At 37.3% G+C, this 20,101-nt stretch overlaps 1 protein-coding gene across 2 annotated transcripts in view; it reads right to left on the reverse strand.

Moving 5' to 3' along the window:
* LOC139977635 (serine/threonine-protein kinase SIK3-like) overlaps positions 1 to 20,101 on the reverse strand; it is a 60,405-nt gene that overhangs the window by 20,815 nt on the left and 19,489 nt on the right. The window contains exons 1-3 of one of the 2 annotated variants that reach the window (XM_071987096.1): positions 17,802 to 17,958; positions 5,882 to 6,062; positions 885 to 1,046 (exon numbers count right to left, since the gene is read on the reverse strand). In XM_071987096.1, coding sequence (XP_071843197.1) covers positions 885 to 1,046; positions 5,882 to 5,987 — 268 coding nt within the window. In that variant the 5' untranslated portion in view covers positions 5,988 to 6,062; positions 17,802 to 17,958. Of the gene's footprint in view, positions 1 to 884; positions 1,047 to 5,881; positions 6,063 to 17,801; positions 17,959 to 20,101 lie in introns of those variants that run through there. The other variant, XM_071987095.1, reaches the window with a different exon arrangement.

The raw sequence follows: 20,101 nt of genomic DNA on the forward strand, positions 1-20,101 counted from the left end.
GATGCTGTGAGGACACAGGTAACAGAGGAATGAAGTGAAACTAATGATTAGGAATACACTTGTGTGCTGATTCTGTGAGGACACAGGTAACAGAGGAATGAAGTGAAACTAATGATTAGGATTCATACACTTGTGTGCTGATGCTGTGAGGACACAGGTAACAGAGGAATGAAGTGAAACTAATGATTAGGAATACACTTGTGTGCTGATGCAGTGAGGAACAGGTAAGAGAGGAATGAAGTGAAACTAATGATTAGGAATACACTTGTGTGCCGATGCTGTGAGGACACAGGTAACAGAGGAATGAAGTGAAACTAATGATTAGGATTCATACACTTGTGTGCTGATGCTGTGAGGACACAGGTAACAGAGGAATGAAGTGAAACTAATGATTAGGAATACACTTGTGTGCTGATGCTGTGAGGACACAGGTAACAGAGGAATGAAGTGAAACTAATGATTAGGAATACACTTGTGTGCTGATGCTGTGAGGACACAGGTAACAGAGGAATGAAGTGAAACTAATGATTAGGAATACACTTGTGTGCTGATGCTGTGAGGACACAGGTAACAGAGGAATGAAGTGAAACTAATGATTAGGAATACACTTGTGTGCTGATGCAGTGAGGAGACAGGTAAGTGAGGAAGTAAAGTAAATACTTGACATGCCCGCTATTTAGATGTTACTGTCCTTGCATACATTTGTATGCATTTCAACAATTCCAACAGTGACAGCCTGTTAATTCGCATCATTTAATGCCACCACGTAACAATCTATCCCAGATTACATGGATTAACAAACAATTGGATTACAAGAGTAACCTTCGATATCTGGATACAGCCGTCACTCGACACATCGATGACTGGTACTGATTTTGACTTACCGGCTATTTTGACATTGTTGTTCTCATCTAGTAATAAGTTCTCTGCTTTCAGATCTCTGTGGACGACAGTCAATGAATGGCAAAAGTGGACTGCTGCACAGATTTGTTTAAATATTCTCCTAGCTTCTCTCTCGCTCATCCTTCCATTTGCCTTCAGGTGATCTGGTCACAAGAGAAAAGAGAGAGCAAGAGAAGGTATTAACACAGTTTGCAATTAGTACTTAGAATCTCGGCAGAAACGCTTGTTTGGCCAACAATTTCGGGCAAAAACCCTCTACATTTCATTTCAATCTTTCATGCCATCAAAAAGTGGTTAAAAGTAGGAAAGCTGGTTTCTCTGTGTGTAGCAGAGCTCTGAGAGTACATAAATTTGTCAAATAAGAAATAAATGGCAAAGGCTAAAATTAATTACATTTCCAAACAGGGTAATAGCTGATTTTCCATTTCAGTTTGAACCGGAATAGTGCAGTACAAACTCAATGGATCAGGTTTCCATTTCAAAACAAATAAGGAAATATCAAACATTTTGAAACATACTGTTTCCTTTGCCTTAAGTTTTCCTTCTTGAATGGAATTGACTCATAGTGACAAAATTACCCACCCAAATTGGTTACCTGCTAATTTGGAAGTTTAAGGAAATAACTGGGGAACTTGACTCCATTGCACACACTTTGAACATAAACAAGCCTGACTTTTCTTGAAATCCCTGGGATAACGTAATCTGTGAGGGAAGGCACCTGCAGAGTCAACTCTCACCATAGATACCAGTGTGCCAGAACAGCGCTGGGTCAGCCACAGACAGTGGCGAGGAGTCTCCACCCACCTAAAAATCCCATAACATTGTAAGGATACTTATTATGCTGGTACTGTAATTTAAGCCAAGTTCTCTGGACGTAATCTCTGATTTGGAAATGTCAAACAAAATCCTCATTCACATTATACGGTCCATCAATTGGACATCCAGTCACATTTCAACCTACACCAATAACAATAAAAATCTAGTAGAGCTTTACTAACTGGGTTTAACTATATACATGCTTTTCTACGATTTCCTTGCACGTTTTGCAAGGTTTATCAGATTTTGACAGTCCTTGAACTCAGTAAAGCATGTAGAGATCTGCATATGTTCATGGTGTACTTGTGTGCTCTCTTTTCGGCAAGGAATCACGTATACACATGTATAGTTTGCACACCCGCACATCATGTCATTATTCCATAGCAAAGGAAACAAAACTCGGCAAATCCTTACAGGAAAACAGGACGCAAAATAAACCATGCAAGGTAGAGATGTCCCTGGGAGTATTAATACTTTACTGTACATGGAACAACACAAGGTAAACCTTGCAAGATAGAGATGTCCCTGGGAGTATTAATACTTTACTGAACATGGAACAACACAAGGTAAACCTTGCAAGACAGAGATGTCCCTGGGAGTATTAATACTTTACTGTACATGGAACAACACAAGGTAAACCTTGCAAGACAGAGCTGTCTCTGGGAGTATTAATACTTTACTGTAGATGGAACAACACACAGTAAACCATGCAAGATAGAGATGTCCCTGGGAATATTAATACTTTATTGTACATGGAACAACACATAGTAAACCATGCAAGATAGAGATGTCCCTGGGAGTATTAATACTTTACTGAACAAGGAACAACACAAGGTAAACCTTGCAAGACAGAGATGTCCCTGGGAGTATTAATACTTTACTGAACATGGAACAACACAAGGTAAACCTTGCAAGATAGAGATGTCTCTGGGAGTATTAATACTTTACTGAACATGGAACAACACAAGGTAAACCTTGCAAGACAGAGATGTCTCTGGGAGTATTAATACTTTACTGAACATGGAACAACACAAGGTAAACCTTGCAAGATAGAGATGTCTCTGGGAGTATGAATACTTTACTGAACATGGAACAACACAAGGTAAACCTTGCAAGACAGAGATGTCCCTGGGAGTATAAATACTTTACTGTACATGGAACAACACAAGGTAAACCATGCAAGGTAGAGATGTCCCTGGGAGTATTAATACTTTACTGTACATGGAACAACACAAGGTAAACCATGCAAGACAGAGATGTCCCTGGGAGTATTAATACTTTACTGTAGATGGAACAACACATAGTAAACCATGCAAGATAGATATGTCCCTGGGAGTATTAATACTTTACTGAACATGGAACAACACAAGGTAAACCATGCAAGATAGATATGTCCCTGGGAGTATTAATACTTTACTGTACATGGAACAACACAAGGTAAACCATGCAAGACAGAGATGTCCCTGGGAGTATTAATACTTTACTGTAGATGGAACAACACATAGTAAACCATGCAAGATAGATATGTCCCTGGGAGTATTAATACTTTACTGAACATGGAACAACACAAGGTAAACCTTGCAAGACAGAGATGTCCCTGGGAGTATTAATACTTTACTGTAGATGGAACAACACATAGTAAACCATGCAAGATAGATATGTCCCTGGGAGTATTAATACTTTACTGAACATGGAACAACACAAGGTAAACCTTGCAAGATAGAGATGTCTCTGGGAGTATTAATACTTTACTGAACATGGAACAACACAAGGTAAACCTTGCAAGACAGAGATGTCCCTGGGAGTATTAATACTTTACTGAACATGGAACAACACAAGGTAAACCTTGCAAGATAGAGATGTCTCTGGGAGTATTAATACTTTACTGAACATGGAACAACACAAGGTAAACCTTGCAAGATAGAGATGTCCCTGGGAGTATTAATACTTTACTGTACATGGAACAACACATAGTAAACCATGCAAGACAGAGATGTCCCTGGGAGTATTAATACTTTACTGTACATGGAACAACACAAGGTAAACCTTGCAAGACAGAGATGTCCCTGGGAGTATTAATACTTTACTGTACATGGAACAACACATAGTAAACCATGCAAGACAGAGATGTCCCTGGGAGTATTAATACTTTACTGTACATGGAACAACACATAGTAAACCATGCAAGACAGAGATGTCCCTGGGAGTGATAATACTTTACTGTACATGGAACAACACAAAGAAAACCATAAAAGATAGAGATGTCGGTAGTATCAATATTTTACCTCACATGGAACAAGACTACCTGACAGTACCTACTACACTCTAAAATTTGTATTGTTATGTATTACTTGTAGATATCATCTGGTCTACCATACCACTGGAGAATAGACGTTGGATTCTGTTAATTTCATATTATCGAAACGTCAGGCCAACTTACTAATTTACACATTCTCTTACACAGGCTCTTTAGTGGATAAGCAGTTTTAACAGTTTTATTTTATTTTAATTTCATATTGAGAGAGATATTACAGAGAGAGTCATTAATCACTGTATGCATGGATGTTAAGGAAATGGCTTACTTTTACAAACAAGCTGGTGTTAAGCAATTCCACAACTCCCACTGCACATATAACTGCACCACAAGTTACTGGGTGCATTAATTAGTATAATATATGCTAAAGACACTGGCTAACTTGTAACATAAAAGACTTGAGTGTGGACCTGGGGTGATGGTTGGGAGAAAATTAATTCCAATATATGTTGTTGAGTGCTAAAGACACTGGTTATCTTCTATAGTTATTAAGACACCTTTGTAGCTGTTTGAGATCAAATTCGAGTTTGGAGGAAAGTTAGAAGTTTGGGTCAATATTGTGCTTGAGTTTCGATTAAGTCTATATTACCACACCGTACTACGATTAACATGATGTGCTGTTAACTATATTCGAGAATGTATCAATTTGATTCATACCCTAACAGATTAAAATTTGTCCACTGGCAACTTTTCCATGTCAACATCACAATGTAATGTTTACATTTAACAATGATTTATTAGACCTGTAGTAAACATTGCAGGTTTCCTTTTCACATTTTGACCATGGAACTGTTTGAATTATTTTTTCATGCTTTGACCTTTTCCAGTTTCCTGTCTGTAAAGGTTTTTTCCCTTTGTGTAATATATTCTATAACAAAATCTCTCGACTAATTTACAGATCTTTGAAACTGGTATATTAACAAGGTTACAGGTATTTCTGAACACCACTGCAATCATGAACAATGTTTCTATCTAAATGATAAAGAGCTTGCTGAAAGTCCTCATCGATATTTAAGAAAAGTACAGACTGTTTTCAGGAAAGTGGAAACCTTCTTTCCTACTCTTCATGTACTGTACGAGACTTTTCAAGAATGTTCCATACTTTGTAAACTTCAAGTCATTTCAGGGACTGACAGATGAAACAGGTTATGGTAAGTGCAGGTATGATGTAGGTACCCATGCAAGCTGAAAGATATATACTACACTTCATACACAATATGGCCTTACAGTACATTTTTGAAACCTTAACCATTTGAAGGTATTGAATGATCACCTGCGTTTACATCAAGTAATAAAATGAATACTCAATGTATATCCAATATTCAATGAATATTCAATATCCAATGAATATTCAATATTTAATGAATATTCAATGAATATACAATATTCAATGAATATTCAATATCCAATGAATATTCACAAACAACAGGCAAGCCTGCCATGTTTGCTCCTCCCATCCCTGCTCCCAGCATCACCACCACGGCATTCCCCTGCAGTAGATGCAAGTTGGCCTGCTATGCTGTGCTCTATATAATTTGTAAAGCTACTCTTGCTGCACTACTAGATTTTAGTCAATAACAGGCATGTGGCACCTTCGAGGTTTCACTAGTTTAGGTACTACAGGTATCAATGTTTTAACCAAATTCCAATAACTAGGATAGCTGGGACAATTGTTAGAGATATTTATTTAAAGGAGAGAAGAAGTTCTTTACAGTTACAATTGAACATTAATGTGAGGTAGATGAAGACGAAGAAGATGTCTTAAGTCTACTTAAGACAGTAACTTAACATTTATGTGAGGAAGATGAAGATGAAGAAGATGTCTTAAGTCTACTGAAGAGTCTTTACCAAATATTTCTCCTCTGCTGGCATACTCTGTGACAAGGAACATGTTTCTCTCTGTTTCCATGACTTGGTAGAGTCTGATGATGTGAGGATGCCTCAACATCTTCATCACCTTCACCTCTCGTACAACCTTATTTAAGTTATCTTCATCTAGTTGAGTCTTGTCGATGATCTTGATGGCAACCTATAAGGAAATAAAAAACAGAAAAAAAAAAGTGTGGGTGGCTGTCTGACTCTGAAGCGAAACTAATGGTTAATTTCCTTCAGGATTACCTACCAAAGAAAGGCCCCGATCCAAACTTTCCCTAGATTCCTTGTGATTGCAGTAGCACTCATGGTAGTGCAATGGACCACTGCCAAGCAAATGGTGGCTTTATAATGCACTAGGTATAACCCCTAGGGAGAATAGCAAGCCATTTCCTACATTTACAGATCTCCTAATTGTTCCACTTAAGTAGAACAGGATTTACATTTCAAGTCCATGTTAATTTTAAGCCTGGGCATCAGCCTCCTAGGACAGTTGGTATTCAATTCCTGAAGTGTCACAGAGATGGAGACAAATTTAGTGGGAACACTGCACAATTATTAGTCGCCTAAAGAATGTCTCCATGTATTCTTACTATGATTACATGCATTTCTTGATTCTCATGTTTCCATGTTTATAACATGTACGACTCTTTGACAACTTTCTCGACTGACTCAAGGAGCCAAATTTCATTTAAAATCAAATCAACCGCAACCTGGTAGACATTATACAATGTGAGATAACTTGGAACACCTTACGACCATTCAAGAGCTTCTCTTGCTTCTTGCAGGCAGTTAATTAATCCAAAAACACGTGCCTACAGCAATTCTCAAAACCATCCTCTGGTTGGGAGGATAAGAAGTAATTATGATATATTAGCCTTGTTAACCTAATTAGAATAAAGAACATTAAGCCCGGCATCCCTGCAGGATTGATAACCCTAGGTAACAGAACTTAAAAAATCAAAGAAAAACATAGAATATATGCATGATTCTGATTCCATATATCTTATGTAAGAGCAATGTCATCTCAATGCTGAAGGCACATTATCCTGTTTTGAATTCTCCCCTAAGGAGAGAGTAACTGAATAAATCCAGGTATGAATTAAGTAACAAACAATACAACACAAAGTACAGTACAGCAGTACATTAAAGCAGTTCTCTTTTTATTTTTTTAAATTAAACCAGCTTTGTTTTGAGCAGAATTTGATCATGGTTTTGCCTTTTATTTATACTCAAATCGCTTAATCAATAAATCTCATTAGCTTGACTGGCCAAGACTTATGTTCAAAAGTGTTGAAATTTCCCTGCAGGTAGAAAAGTGTTTTCTACACAAGAAGTGACCAGACGACGAAATGATGTGGATTGAATAAAAATCTTTACTAACTTACTCATTACTTTCAGTGAGTGTCTTAGTACTGTATGGACAAAACTTTTTAACAAGAGCCCAAGGGCACTGTGGTTCCTTGCTTGGGGTATATGACAATACACATCATATTATCAAGCAAGATTGGGCTGAAATAGTCCAAGTAATTGTCCTACATGTTCCCATAAAGTAACACTATAGCCAACTATAGCCAACACTTTTGTGATCACAAAATGTGATCGCTTTTTTATCAAAAGGCACTTTTGAGATCTAAATATGGCGTCGAAAATGTAAGAAATATAAGAGACCTACAAGCGTGTCAACAGATATGATAACAATGGTGACCTCAGATGACATGACCTTTAAGTTTCAAAATGTTCCACCACCCCATTCACAACTTGTCCCAAAATATCAACCATGTCACACCTTGGCATTGAGATTTAATTGCATTAAATGTCAAAAAATTAACTTTTGAACTTGTATGTAACTTCACACACAAAGGTCACCCGGAGGTCAACCAATTGACATTTTTGATCGGTGAGACCTGAATAGAGCATGACTGTAAAAATTCAAACATTTTTTCTTTGCCCATTTTCTCCCCCCATAATACTACTTTTTTAACATTAGCTGACCTTTGGTGACCTTGGATCACATGACCGTTAAGTTTGAAAATATTCCCCTATACCATTTGCAACTACTCCAAAAATATCAACCTTGTCACACCTTGGAACTGGGAGTTATTGCATTAAATGTCTGAAAATTAACTTTGACCTCATATAACTTCGCACACGAAGGTCACACAGGGGTCAACCTATTGACATTTATGATCAGAAGGTACCTTTGACATCTGAAAATAGCATCGAAACTGTAAAAAATCCACAAAACACGAAAAGGTCACCAGAGGTCAAATTGAGGTCAAGGGTCACCCAGATGCGGGTGGACAATCGGATTTCATTGAAGCAACTCCCAACCCTAACGGACAATTTGTTCTCAAGTTATTGCAAAAATACTAGTTTTTTATCATTAATTGACCTTTGGTGACCTTGTATCACATGGCCGTTAAGTTTGAAAATATTCCCCTATACCATTTGCAACTACTCCAAAAATATCAACCTTGTCACACCTTGGAACTGGGAGTTATTGCATTAAATGTCTGAAAATTAACTTTGACCTCATATAACTTCGCACACGAAGGTCACACGGGGGTGAACCCATTGACATTTATGATCAGAAGGTACCTTTAACATCTGAAAATAGCATCAAAACTGTAAAAATCCACAAAACACTAAAAAGGTCACCAGAGGTCAAATTGAGGTCAAGGGTCACCCAGATGCGGGTCCACAATTGGATTACATTGAAGCAACTCCCAACCCTAACGGACAATTTGTTCTCAAGTTATCGCAAAAATACTAGTTTTTTATCATTAATTGACCTTTGGTGACCTCGGATCACATGACCGTTAAGTTTGAAAATATTCCCCTATACCATTTGCAACTTGTCTCAAAATATCAACTGTGTAACACCTTGGCACTGGGAGTTATTACACTAAATGTCTGAAAATTAACTTTGACCTCATATAACTTAACATACAAAGGTCACCTTGGGTCAACTTATTGACATTTTTGATTGATGAGACCTAAATTAGAGCATCAAACTATAAAAATTCAAACATTTTATTCTTTGCCCATTTTCTACCCCCAAAATACTAGTTTTTTGACATTAATTGACCTTTGGTGACCTTGGATCACATGACCGTTAAGTTTGAAAATATTCCCCTATACCATTTGCAACTTGTCCAAAAATATCAACCATGTCACACCTTGGAACTGGGAGTTGTGGCATTAAATGTGTGAAAATTAACTTTGACCTTGTATAACTTTGCACACGAAGGTCACACGGGTGTCAACCAATTGACATTTATGATCGGAAGGTACCTTTGTTATCCAAATCTAGCATCAAAACCAAACATTTCTTTTTTGCTCGTTTCCTCCCAAAATAAGCACATTTTTTCTAATGTGACCTTTGAACTTTTGACCTTGGTTTCAGATGTAGTTTAATCTCCTGATTCCAAAAAACAAAACGAAAAGTCTGTACAACCATCCTAACTCAGACCGAAAAACTTTGACCCCATATAACTTCGCACATAAAGGTCACACGGGGTCAACCTATTGACATTTATGATCAGAAGGTACCTTTGACATCTGAAAATAGCATCGAAACTGTAAAAATCCCAAAAACACGAAAAGGTCACCAGAGGTCAAATTGAGGTCAAGGGTCACTCAGATGCGGGTCTACAATTGGATTACATTGAGGCAACTCCCAACCCTAACAGACATTTCGTTCTCAAGTTATTGCAAAAATACTAGTTTTTTATCATTAATTGACCTTTGGTGACCTCGGATCACATGACCGTTAAGTTTGAAAATGCTCCCCTAACCAGTTCACAACTTGTCCCAAAATATCAATCTTGTCGCACATTGGCACTGGGAGTTATTGCAGTTTTAATATTTTCGGTTTTTGGACCATAACTGACCTTTGGTGACCTTTGTGGGCACCAAAAACAATAGGGCACACCTTCTCCATATGGCGGATCTATAGTCCAAGTTTGGCCTCAATCCAACATTCCCTTATTGAGATAGAGCGTACCCAAGCAAGTGTCACAGACACACACACACACACACACACATACATACATACACACATACACACACACACACGCCAACCTGACTGCATAGGTTCCTTTTGCTAAAGCAAGGAACCAAAAACTCTTATTTTGAGTAATACTTGGTAGGTGTGTGGAAACATTGCAGGCAAAAGTCAGAAAGCTGCTTTAATGGAAAAAATACATGCTAATAAGTAGAGAGATCATTACAGTAATATAACAAAGCAGTTAGACCTACCAATTCTCAACAATGAGGAAAAAGCAGAAAATTTCTAAAAAACTGTCAGATAGTCAACGACACTTTCAAAATTAATTGAAATCATAAATTATCCAAACTTTTCAGAAAATGACAACTAGCTCAGACAGAATGCCACTAAAATCATTAATTGACACGAAAATGCAACTGCTGACAATTTTATGTTCATGGGTGTAAATCTTGCCTTGTATACATGCCTAACAGAATTAGCTACAAAAGCAGTTGACTACACAACAGTGTTAGCAATCACATATGAAAGCCATATTATGTATTCCATTATGGACACTGTATGTACTGTACTAACCGATGTACATGTATGTATCGGCCATCATGTAACGGCCTAAATCAGCTACTTCGCTTGTTTCAAGTTCCCTGCAATCACAATATTATAATGATGTACAGTAGCTCTATTTACACAGGAATTAGTACTTAACTAATTTGACAACTTTAATAAATTTGCCCAATCTTTACAAAAAAGGCTATATAACTCTTGTGGAAAAGATGTACCCCACTGTGATAATGTGATTGTATGGATTCAAGGATTCAAGCCACCATCCCATGTAAAACATAGCTCTTAAGTACTACATCAAGATTGGATACAAATATCACCACATATAACAGACTCAACTGATCAATTACTCTCATACAAGGTGACCCTGTTTCCAACAATGGAGTTATATTTTAAATAAAGTTCACCAAGAGTATTACTGGTTTACTATTTCTATATAATAAATCATGTATCACTCGAATGACTTTTTACTGTGGAATTAACAGCACTGGGGAAATAGTATCAAGAACTGAAAAGAAACTCACACAGACTATTCTTTTGTGTCAGTCAGACTATTCAGTGTGACAACCTGTTAACAATCTAACACTAAAACTAACCAATTATCAAACTTTTCTGCACATGTAGAAAACTAACCATCTGCTAAAGGTTACAGAATGTAGGAAGTGAAACCCACTAGAATATATAATGCAAATTGCCACAACCAAGTTTTATCACAAAGTGCATCAGTTACTACAAGATGCGTCAAACATTTTCCAAACTGGGTCAGTTGCTACAAACTGCTGTGATCTATATCATGCATGCATGACCAGTTACTGCAAATTGACTTGCTACAAACCATTGTTAGTAAATGTTTACATATCACAGGAGACTCTCAATATAATGTTATGTACTGGGGTGTCAGTGTCTACCCGCACACAGTACTAAACAGTAGAGCGCACAACTTCCTCCTCACTGTAGGTCTTGCAAAATACTGTACGGATAATTCTACTTCACCTTCTACTTCTCTACAGGCCTGACTTGACAGAATTGACCTGCTACAGTATGACCTGCTTCAGTTTTGAACTGATCTTACAGATTCGACCTGCTATAATTTCGACCTGCTGTAGAGTTGACCTGCTTCAGTTTTGACCTGATCTTACAGATTCGACCTGCTATAGTTTCGACCTGTTTATAGAGTTGACCTGCTTCAGTTTTGACCTGATCTTACAGATTCGACCTGGTATAATTTCGACCTGCTGTAGAGTTGACCTGCTTCAGTTTTGACCTGATCTTACCAATTCGACTTGCTATAGTTTCGACCTGTTTATAGAGTTGACCTGCTTCAGTTTTGACCTGATCTTACCAATTCGACCTGCTATAGTTTCGACCTGTTTATAGAGTTGACCTGCTTCAGTTTTGACCTGATCTTACAGATTCGACCTGCTATAGTTTCGACCTGCTATAGAGTTGACCTGCTACAGTTCTGAATGGCTAGTTTTGACCTGCTTACCGGTACATTACAACTAAATTACACAATGCAACCATGCAGAGTGACGAACCCTATCGACATGGGTTTCTTGACATATTAGAAAACTTAAAACTGGCATTAAAATACTGTAAGCCAATTTTTTACACCCAGGTTGGGAATCACTGAACTAAAATCATCACAGTTAGGTTAGAATGGCAGTGTTGACAAATCTATTTCAATGTGGTTCATATTATTCTATGACAACATAGGAATGATGGTATCAAGTATTGGGTTTCTTGAACAACTACAACAGGTCTGTACCCAGGATCCATCACTTATCAAGATTGACCATAAAGCCATCCCTGTCCTTTCTGGGATTCATCTTCAGTATGTTTTTCAGTTTAGTCTGCAAATTCCAAACTTCAATTCAAAGTATATGTATGAGTATGATACTCAAAATATATGAGTGATGATACTCAAAATAAGAGAGCTATTTAGGGATCTTACTCAAAATACGAGAGCTATTTATTGATCTTACTCAAAATAAGAGAGCTATTTAGTGATCTTACTCAAAATAAGAGAGCTATTCAGTGTTCTTACTCAAAATAAGAGAGCTATTTAGTGATTTTACTCAAAATAAGAGAGCTATTCAGTGATCTTACTCAAAATAAGAGAGCTATTTAGTGATCATACTCAAAATAAGAGAGCTATTCAGTGATCTTACTCAAAATAAGAGAGCTATTTAGTGATCTTACTCAAAATAAGAGAGCTATTCAGTGATCTTACTCAAAATAAGAGAGCTATTTAGTGATCTTACTCAATATAAGAGAGCTATTTAGTGATCTAACTCAAAATAAGAGAGCTATTTAGTGATCTTACTCAAAATAAGAGAGCTATTTAGTGATCTTACTCAAAATAGGAAAGCTATTTAGTGATCTTTCCCAAAATAAGAGAGCTATTTAGTGATCTTACACAAAATAAGAAAACTATTTAGTGATCTTACTCAAAATAAGAGAGCTATTTAGTGATCGTACTCAAAATAAGAGAGCTATTTAGTGATCGTACTCAAAATAAGAGAGCTATTCAGTGATCTTACTCAAAATAAGAGAGCTATTTAGTGATCTTACTCAAAATAAGAGAGCTATTCAGTGATCTTACTCAAAATAAGAGAGCTATTTAGTGATCTTACTCAACATTAGAGAGCTATTTAGTAGTGTTCAAACGATTAACCTAATCGGAATCGAAATGGGTACGATTATTGCATTATCGGAACATAATCGGAATCAGTAAAAGTTACGTGGAATACCAGTTATGTCATACTGATTATTCAAAAACATATGGAAGTTGAAAATATCAACTGATGTATTAGGTTTGTTCTTTTACTACGACATATTAAAATAAAGACACCCCCTATACGTCTTTCACAATGTAATTTCATCAAATTAGGCTGCCAGGGTCGCCGATTTTGCATCCCTCGTGGTTAGTGACTTCATATTTCTCGGCACAGTAAGCATGGCAGCAATACTAATTCCGCGAATTAACGAATGTGCTGGACAGGTTCGGAAATAAGCGGGGACGACGGGCGATTCGCCCTCGTCAGTGCTTTAAAAGCCCTCCTAAAGCACAATTACGAGTGCGAAAAAGAAAAAAAAGAAATATAAGAAAATCGCCCTCGTTATATTAGGTGTCTGTGTAAAATTAATTGTGACATTCGTTTGCTTTAGCTAGGAATTGCAGTTGCAGCGCGAATCGCGCAAACAGTTCTCACATACCGCATCAAATTTGAAGCAGTGCGGGAGGTTCGCGCACAATCACCGGGAAGTTCCCGTGGCAAATTACGGCCTCCACGAAGCAATTTCAGTACCAGCGAAAATAACCTAAAATCCCCACAAATCTCCCACCACATGGTAGCCTTACTTCACACTAAGTCAACTGCATGGAAATCTAACCTTGCCATCTGTTTATTGGCTCTAGTTGTGTCGCAAATAAAAAATTAAAATATCCATGGAAACGTCAATCTTCGACCACATGTTAGCCTAACAACCACACTAAGTCAATGAGAAATGTAGCCTAACCATCGGTTTGCACAAAAAAAAAAATGCGTAGCTTAGTTTACAACTTTCAATTTGCTGGAAATCGGCTTTTGTTTGGAAGGTACTGTATGTGCTATGTCTTATAGAGGGAATGTTATATTTTATATTGGAGTAGTTTCTAGTTGTTATTATTTCTTTACATCAATCTGGTATTACATTTTAGAGTAATTTTAAACAAATTACGATGGTACAATTTGCTTTTCAGTTTGATTGGCCTAAGCTTACATTTTCTAATTGAACCTGAATGGAGTTAAATAGGTAACGAATAGGTGTGTTTAACTTCAAGTTCGTAACATTTCTATTTGTTCATAAACGGTATAATACTGAAAATAAATAATGTCGGAATGAAGGCAATATGTAATTGAAATTTACACTTTGGTATAGATTGAAGATGGATGGTTTGTCTGAGATATTTTTTGAGATGGATATTTTGAGTAACTATTCTTAGTCCATTTCAAGCCATTAACAGGTGACATTTACGTCGAGGTGGTTAGGCCATTCGCTTAGCACAGTGCTGACTAGATAGGATGTCATATTTCTGTATTTTGGAAATTTAAAAAAAAAAAAAAAACTTTGTTTTCTTTCCGAGAAACTCCAGAGGTAATTTGGTATATGGATACCGTAGAGCCTTGTATAACAACGAAGCAAAAGGAAACGGGAAAATCACAACAATAATTGTTTCTGTCAAACTTTATTGCCAATTTCGTATAAATGGGAAATTTTCCCATTTTCAAATAATCGGATTCGGTACAATTATGAAAAAAATAATCGGTAATCGGTATTTTCTGTTATGCATAATCGTTTGAACACTACTATTTAGTGATTTTGTTTATAATTATATTACAAAGCTATCTAGCCAAGACATGATGGAGCTGAGGGACACATTGCCAACAGGATCTCTAACTTTTAAATAGGAAGTTTTTAGTTTGCCACATACCTCACATTGTTGGAACAATTGTCCTCAAGTTAATAAAAAAAAATAAAAAATTGTTTTTGGCACTTTTTAGAGGTTTAAAGTACAACATGGGCAGGTACAGTCACTTTGTATTCAGAAACTGACAAGTAACACCTTTGTGTAGAGCTCTTCACATATTTTGACAGCATTTTGCTACGCTTCAGTAATATGTTACGGTGATAAGCTACAGTAAACCAGACTGCTATCTGGGGCTTTGTTGTGCTGCAATGAAGGGGAAGGTACAGTAGAGGAGCAAGTGGAGGGCAAGGACAACCGGGGTGCAACACAACACCATAGCAAGAGCATACAGTAAACAATACTGTTCAATATCTAGTGTTTGGCTGGTTAATCTAGATGTCAATCAATGGATAACTGATTAACATTGCATACTGTATGTATAAGCTATTGGTGAGCTTGTGACTGCATGCTGATAAGATGCCTGTAAACTATGGTCTCTGTTTGAAGGAAGTCATTACACAATGACATGTATGTATATATTTACCATGCCCCAGTAGGTACGGTAGTCTCCTACAGTGTATGCCACACATGACCCTGGCAGTGTAACTTCAGCTGTGATATATACATAGTGGATATTGTCCTCTTCATTCAGGAATATAGCATTCAACATCGCACATTGGATATTGACCTTCTCTCAACTTTTGTCTTGCTATCCCAGTCTCCGATCCCATCTCTGTTATTCCATCTCCTTTCCCTTAGCTCCTCTACCTCCACCATCTCTTACATTCTAATGTAAAGTAACTCACACATAACCCACGTAAACCAGTGAAAAACGTATGTCCAATTGGATCTGCCAGCCAACTGTTATCTAATTACAACTTAAGGCAGTTCCGCAGCTTAGGCTAATTTGAACTACTGCAGCTATTTCTACAGTCTAGGCACTAGTGTTAACTTCTATCTAGACTTAGAGACCACATTACTTTTGTGCTTTAGTGTGTAAGGCAATGCGGCTTTTAATAGACGTATGCTACCTGTAGCTAATTCTAAATGAGTAGGCATTACTAACTACATGAAGTTCTGCAGCTTAGGCTAATTTGACCTACTGCAACTATTTCTACATAAGTGGGCATCAAATTCTTCAGCATTCTATTTTGCAAACAAGGAAAGCTGTAAAGATTAAGCAGAAATTATGCTCTAAATTTATCTAGCAAAAGCATACACATGTGAGAGAAAGCAACCTTCATTTAGTGTATAAATAACAATAAAACAAAACTGTTCGCAAACTGCTTATCCACTATTGAGCCTGTGTAAGAGAATGTGTAAAAGTAAGAGGGCCTGACATTTCAATCCTAGCAGGATCTTCTTCAGTGGCTGAATGACAAGAATGAAAACGTCATTTGCATTTTAGGAGCGCGGCACACGGTTTGGGGTCTGAGTCTTCAATGCCTTTAAAACCCTGGACTCACTGGTTTGGGTATTTATGAATGCTCATGAATACCTGTCTCCTACACACATATGCACTCAGATCTACCCTATAGTTATGGCAAATTTTTTACAATAGTCCAATTGTCAAGGATGATAACATTTCTGTCGGGACAGCCAACATCAACTATAAAGAGGTAGTCCCGGCAGACAACTAACTGTTGTTGTTGCAATGTAACTAAATATCCCCCATAGGTATTAATGGTATCGTCCTCTGTCACCTTGGAGATGCTGAAATAAAATCATAATAGTCATGGATCTACAATCCACCGAAACAGAAGTTTTAGTGGCCCAAAATTGGTGTTCTGTTCAAAAAACTTCAGTGTAAATATTATAAAACTTACTGGGTTATATATTTACTTCGTTCCCCGCTTACCTGTCTCCCCACAACCTTAGCACCGCATGCTACCGTGTCTAGTATGCCCTGGTAATCTTTTAACACTGTGCACCCTCACTGACCTGTCAGTCCGGTCAGTGACCTCCTTCTTATTCTACCATCCAAAGTGTCTCACATGTTTTTCGTATTGGGAAAAACTTCAGTGTAAATGTTGGTTATTCTTGTTCTTTTGCAACATTTTTCGGACAACCAAATTTGATGTTCAGACAACCGAACAGTTGAAGACCATAAAACTCCTTCATAAAGACCATAAAACTCCTTCATAACTTTGCTCTGCTAGCCTATTGTTGTTGGTAATGTTATTGCACAGCACCGACTATGACCCTCTCAATTGCATGACCTGTTTGACTTTTGTTGGACATTTACTGTCAACTTCCTCGTGTGAATTTCTATTGATTGCACACATAATGTATGCGTCGAGTATGTTTTGTGGTATTTAAAAAGGAGTTGCACTTCCAGGAATATTTCCCTTGGTCAAAGATGACTGTTTCCTACACTGTAAACAATCTAACTCCAACAGTACAGGTGAAAACCACATCTTTGATAGCAGTTTTTAGTTACGAAGATATGACCTTTAAAAGTTTATTGAGGGTTCATGAATGTGTGTAATGTTAGCATACGTTGTGAGTGTTATGATGGCAACTTGGTTGAAAAAGTCTGTTTTTCCTCATAATGTACAAATCATTATCAACAGAAAAAATGCAATTCTTATTTTACAAGCATGTTGCATTTTGATGAAGCTAGAACCAGGTAGTAATTGCAGAGCCGGGTGAAAACAACTTCTGGAGTGTACCCGGTGGTAACACTATTGAATAAGAACAAATTGCATTTAAAGAATGCAATCTGATCGTGTATAGATATCAGTTAAATAACTTGATCAAGAGCAAAAATGCCACGAAACAATATTACCACAGGACAGAGTGCACTATCCAAAACTGTACACCTATTCTGTACATCCTCCCCCCCCCCTCCTTCCCCACACCTCCATTCTTACCCTTGCTTTGACTGAGTTTCTCCATAATGTTGTAAGATCTTGAGTAATTAGGTCACTGCTCCATTACCTTGTTTAATCTCCAGCTGACATAAACCATTGAGGTCACTGACTGGCTGTGCAGGATACAGATCTACACTTCTGTACCTACTGTACAGTAATGTATTTTGCATGCACCCACAAAGTAGGCCTAATGTACACAAACTATCCAGTAATGATTAATACACTTCTAAAGTTCAAAGCAACAAGATGAAATCAAAACAAGTAATTCGGAGAATTAGAGTGACAAGAGATCAAATTTACCTTCATCTTGAAAGTATCAACAACAAGGGACAAATTCCACCACTTCATTCCATTTGGGTAAATAAGGTCTGTATTGGTTTGTGTGTTTTATAAAAATGTTTGCTATTTAAACCAAACTCTGAAATTTGCAATCTGTATGACAAACTAAGTGTATTGCAATTTAAGTAGTGTTCAACCGATTATATGATAATCGGTTTTACCGATTACCGATTAGTTAGGACTGTGACAATCGGGACGATGCCGATTACCGATTATTTCATCATTGTCGTGGAACTGGCCTAATGTATGATTTAGTGTTATGCATGATTACCAACTTCTAGGCCAGTACAATCAAAGATGTGAATGAACATTGAACGACTTAACACTTATCACAGTAAAGAATAATGCAGCAAAAAAGAACAATGTGTTATATAAATGAGGCACTGTACGTTTATAACGAGGAGTTGCAATATTGCAATACCACCACAACACAGTTAATGACAGTGCTGTACAGTATAGTCAGTATTGCGAAGTTCGGAACACTGCGAAGTTCGGACACCCCTAAGAAATACATGATTTCACCATGACAACCTACAGCAAGAGCCATTTTCACGAAAAACTACGAAGCTACAGTTATTTTCTCTCCAAAACGACCCGTGTGCAAGTTACTACTTGAGGTGTCCGAACTTCGCAGTGTCCATGCTACACACTACATATGGGGGGAAAAGTAGCCATTGGCTACGAAATGCAAAAAAAGAAGAAGTTAGGGACAGCTTTTACAACTGGCATTATAACCATTATCAGTGTTGCAACTCCAATGTAAATAAAGTGAAAAGTATATAGCTTGGAAATAAAAAATTGTTATTTCGTTAGCTGATATCGAAATATATAATCTGATATGAAAAATAATGTGTAAAAGTATGTTGGCCTGACGTTTCAATCCTAGCAAGATCGAAACGTCAGGCCAACTTACTTTTACACATATTCTTACACAGGCTCTTCAGTGGATAAGCAGTTTGCTAAGTGTAGCATTATTTTATATGAAATATAAAATGATCCCGAACATTTACTTCTAGTTTTCAATGATTACCATTTGCAAGGGAAAACTTCGGATCGAACGTTGTTTCAAATGATCATACACAGTAAGTCAATGGCACTTCTCCATTGACTTAACTACATGTGGGAGAAATCACACACTAAAGTCCCATTGACTTTGTCGCGTGTGTGAGCGTGTCACTGGCAATCAGACTTGCTTTGGTCAGTAGTTAGTGCAAAGAGGTTATTTCAGCACGTATGGTACATGCGGTCAGGGAAAAAAAGTTGCTTCGGGTTTTTCGCAAATATATGCGTAAGAATATTTGCCTTTAGAATCACAAAACACTGTAATGAATTAAAACTACCAAGGACTGTCGCCACACATTTTTAGGAGTATTTTGCACCTTGAATTCATCATTTTATGGCATTTGTAAAATCTTGGGCACATTTTCAAACTGAACAGTTATGAAGCTCAACCGTTCTCTAGCCAGACTAGCCTTATTTACGTAGAACTCACAATGAACAAAGCCTAATGTTATCGTTGTCACTTTTCAGTTTTCACCTACGGTGAAACGGCCAAAGTGGTTCAAAAGTATATTGATTTGGTTTTATATTTACTCCAGACAATTAATCTTTCTTATCAATCTTTAAACATGATAGCAGGTTTTGTTAGATGCAAGAAGCGAAGTGAAAATATGAATTACGTCGCCCCCCATAGCTTATCGCGGTTATACTGTATGATGTTAACTGCCAAAACTGGATAGTATATATCGAACAGCATTAGTACAAACTCGCGCCAGGGACTTACGATACCATTACAGGGTAGATTAGCGCACCTTCCCCGGCTATGAATAGCGTTGAATTGAATAAATTTACATTCTTCTCCCTTTGTGGTTGTGGTGAATCGAAAGCACAGAAAAATAAACAATCCTTTATGTGGACCGTAATAATCGGTTCCAAATAATCGGTAGCGCAATGGAATTTGC

The sequence above is a fragment of the Apostichopus japonicus genome, chromosome 12, assembly GCF_037975245.1.
Source record: "Apostichopus japonicus isolate 1M-3 chromosome 12, ASM3797524v1, whole genome shotgun sequence".
NCBI classification, from domain to species: Eukaryota; Metazoa; Echinodermata; class Holothuroidea; order Aspidochirotida; family Stichopodidae; genus Apostichopus; species Apostichopus japonicus.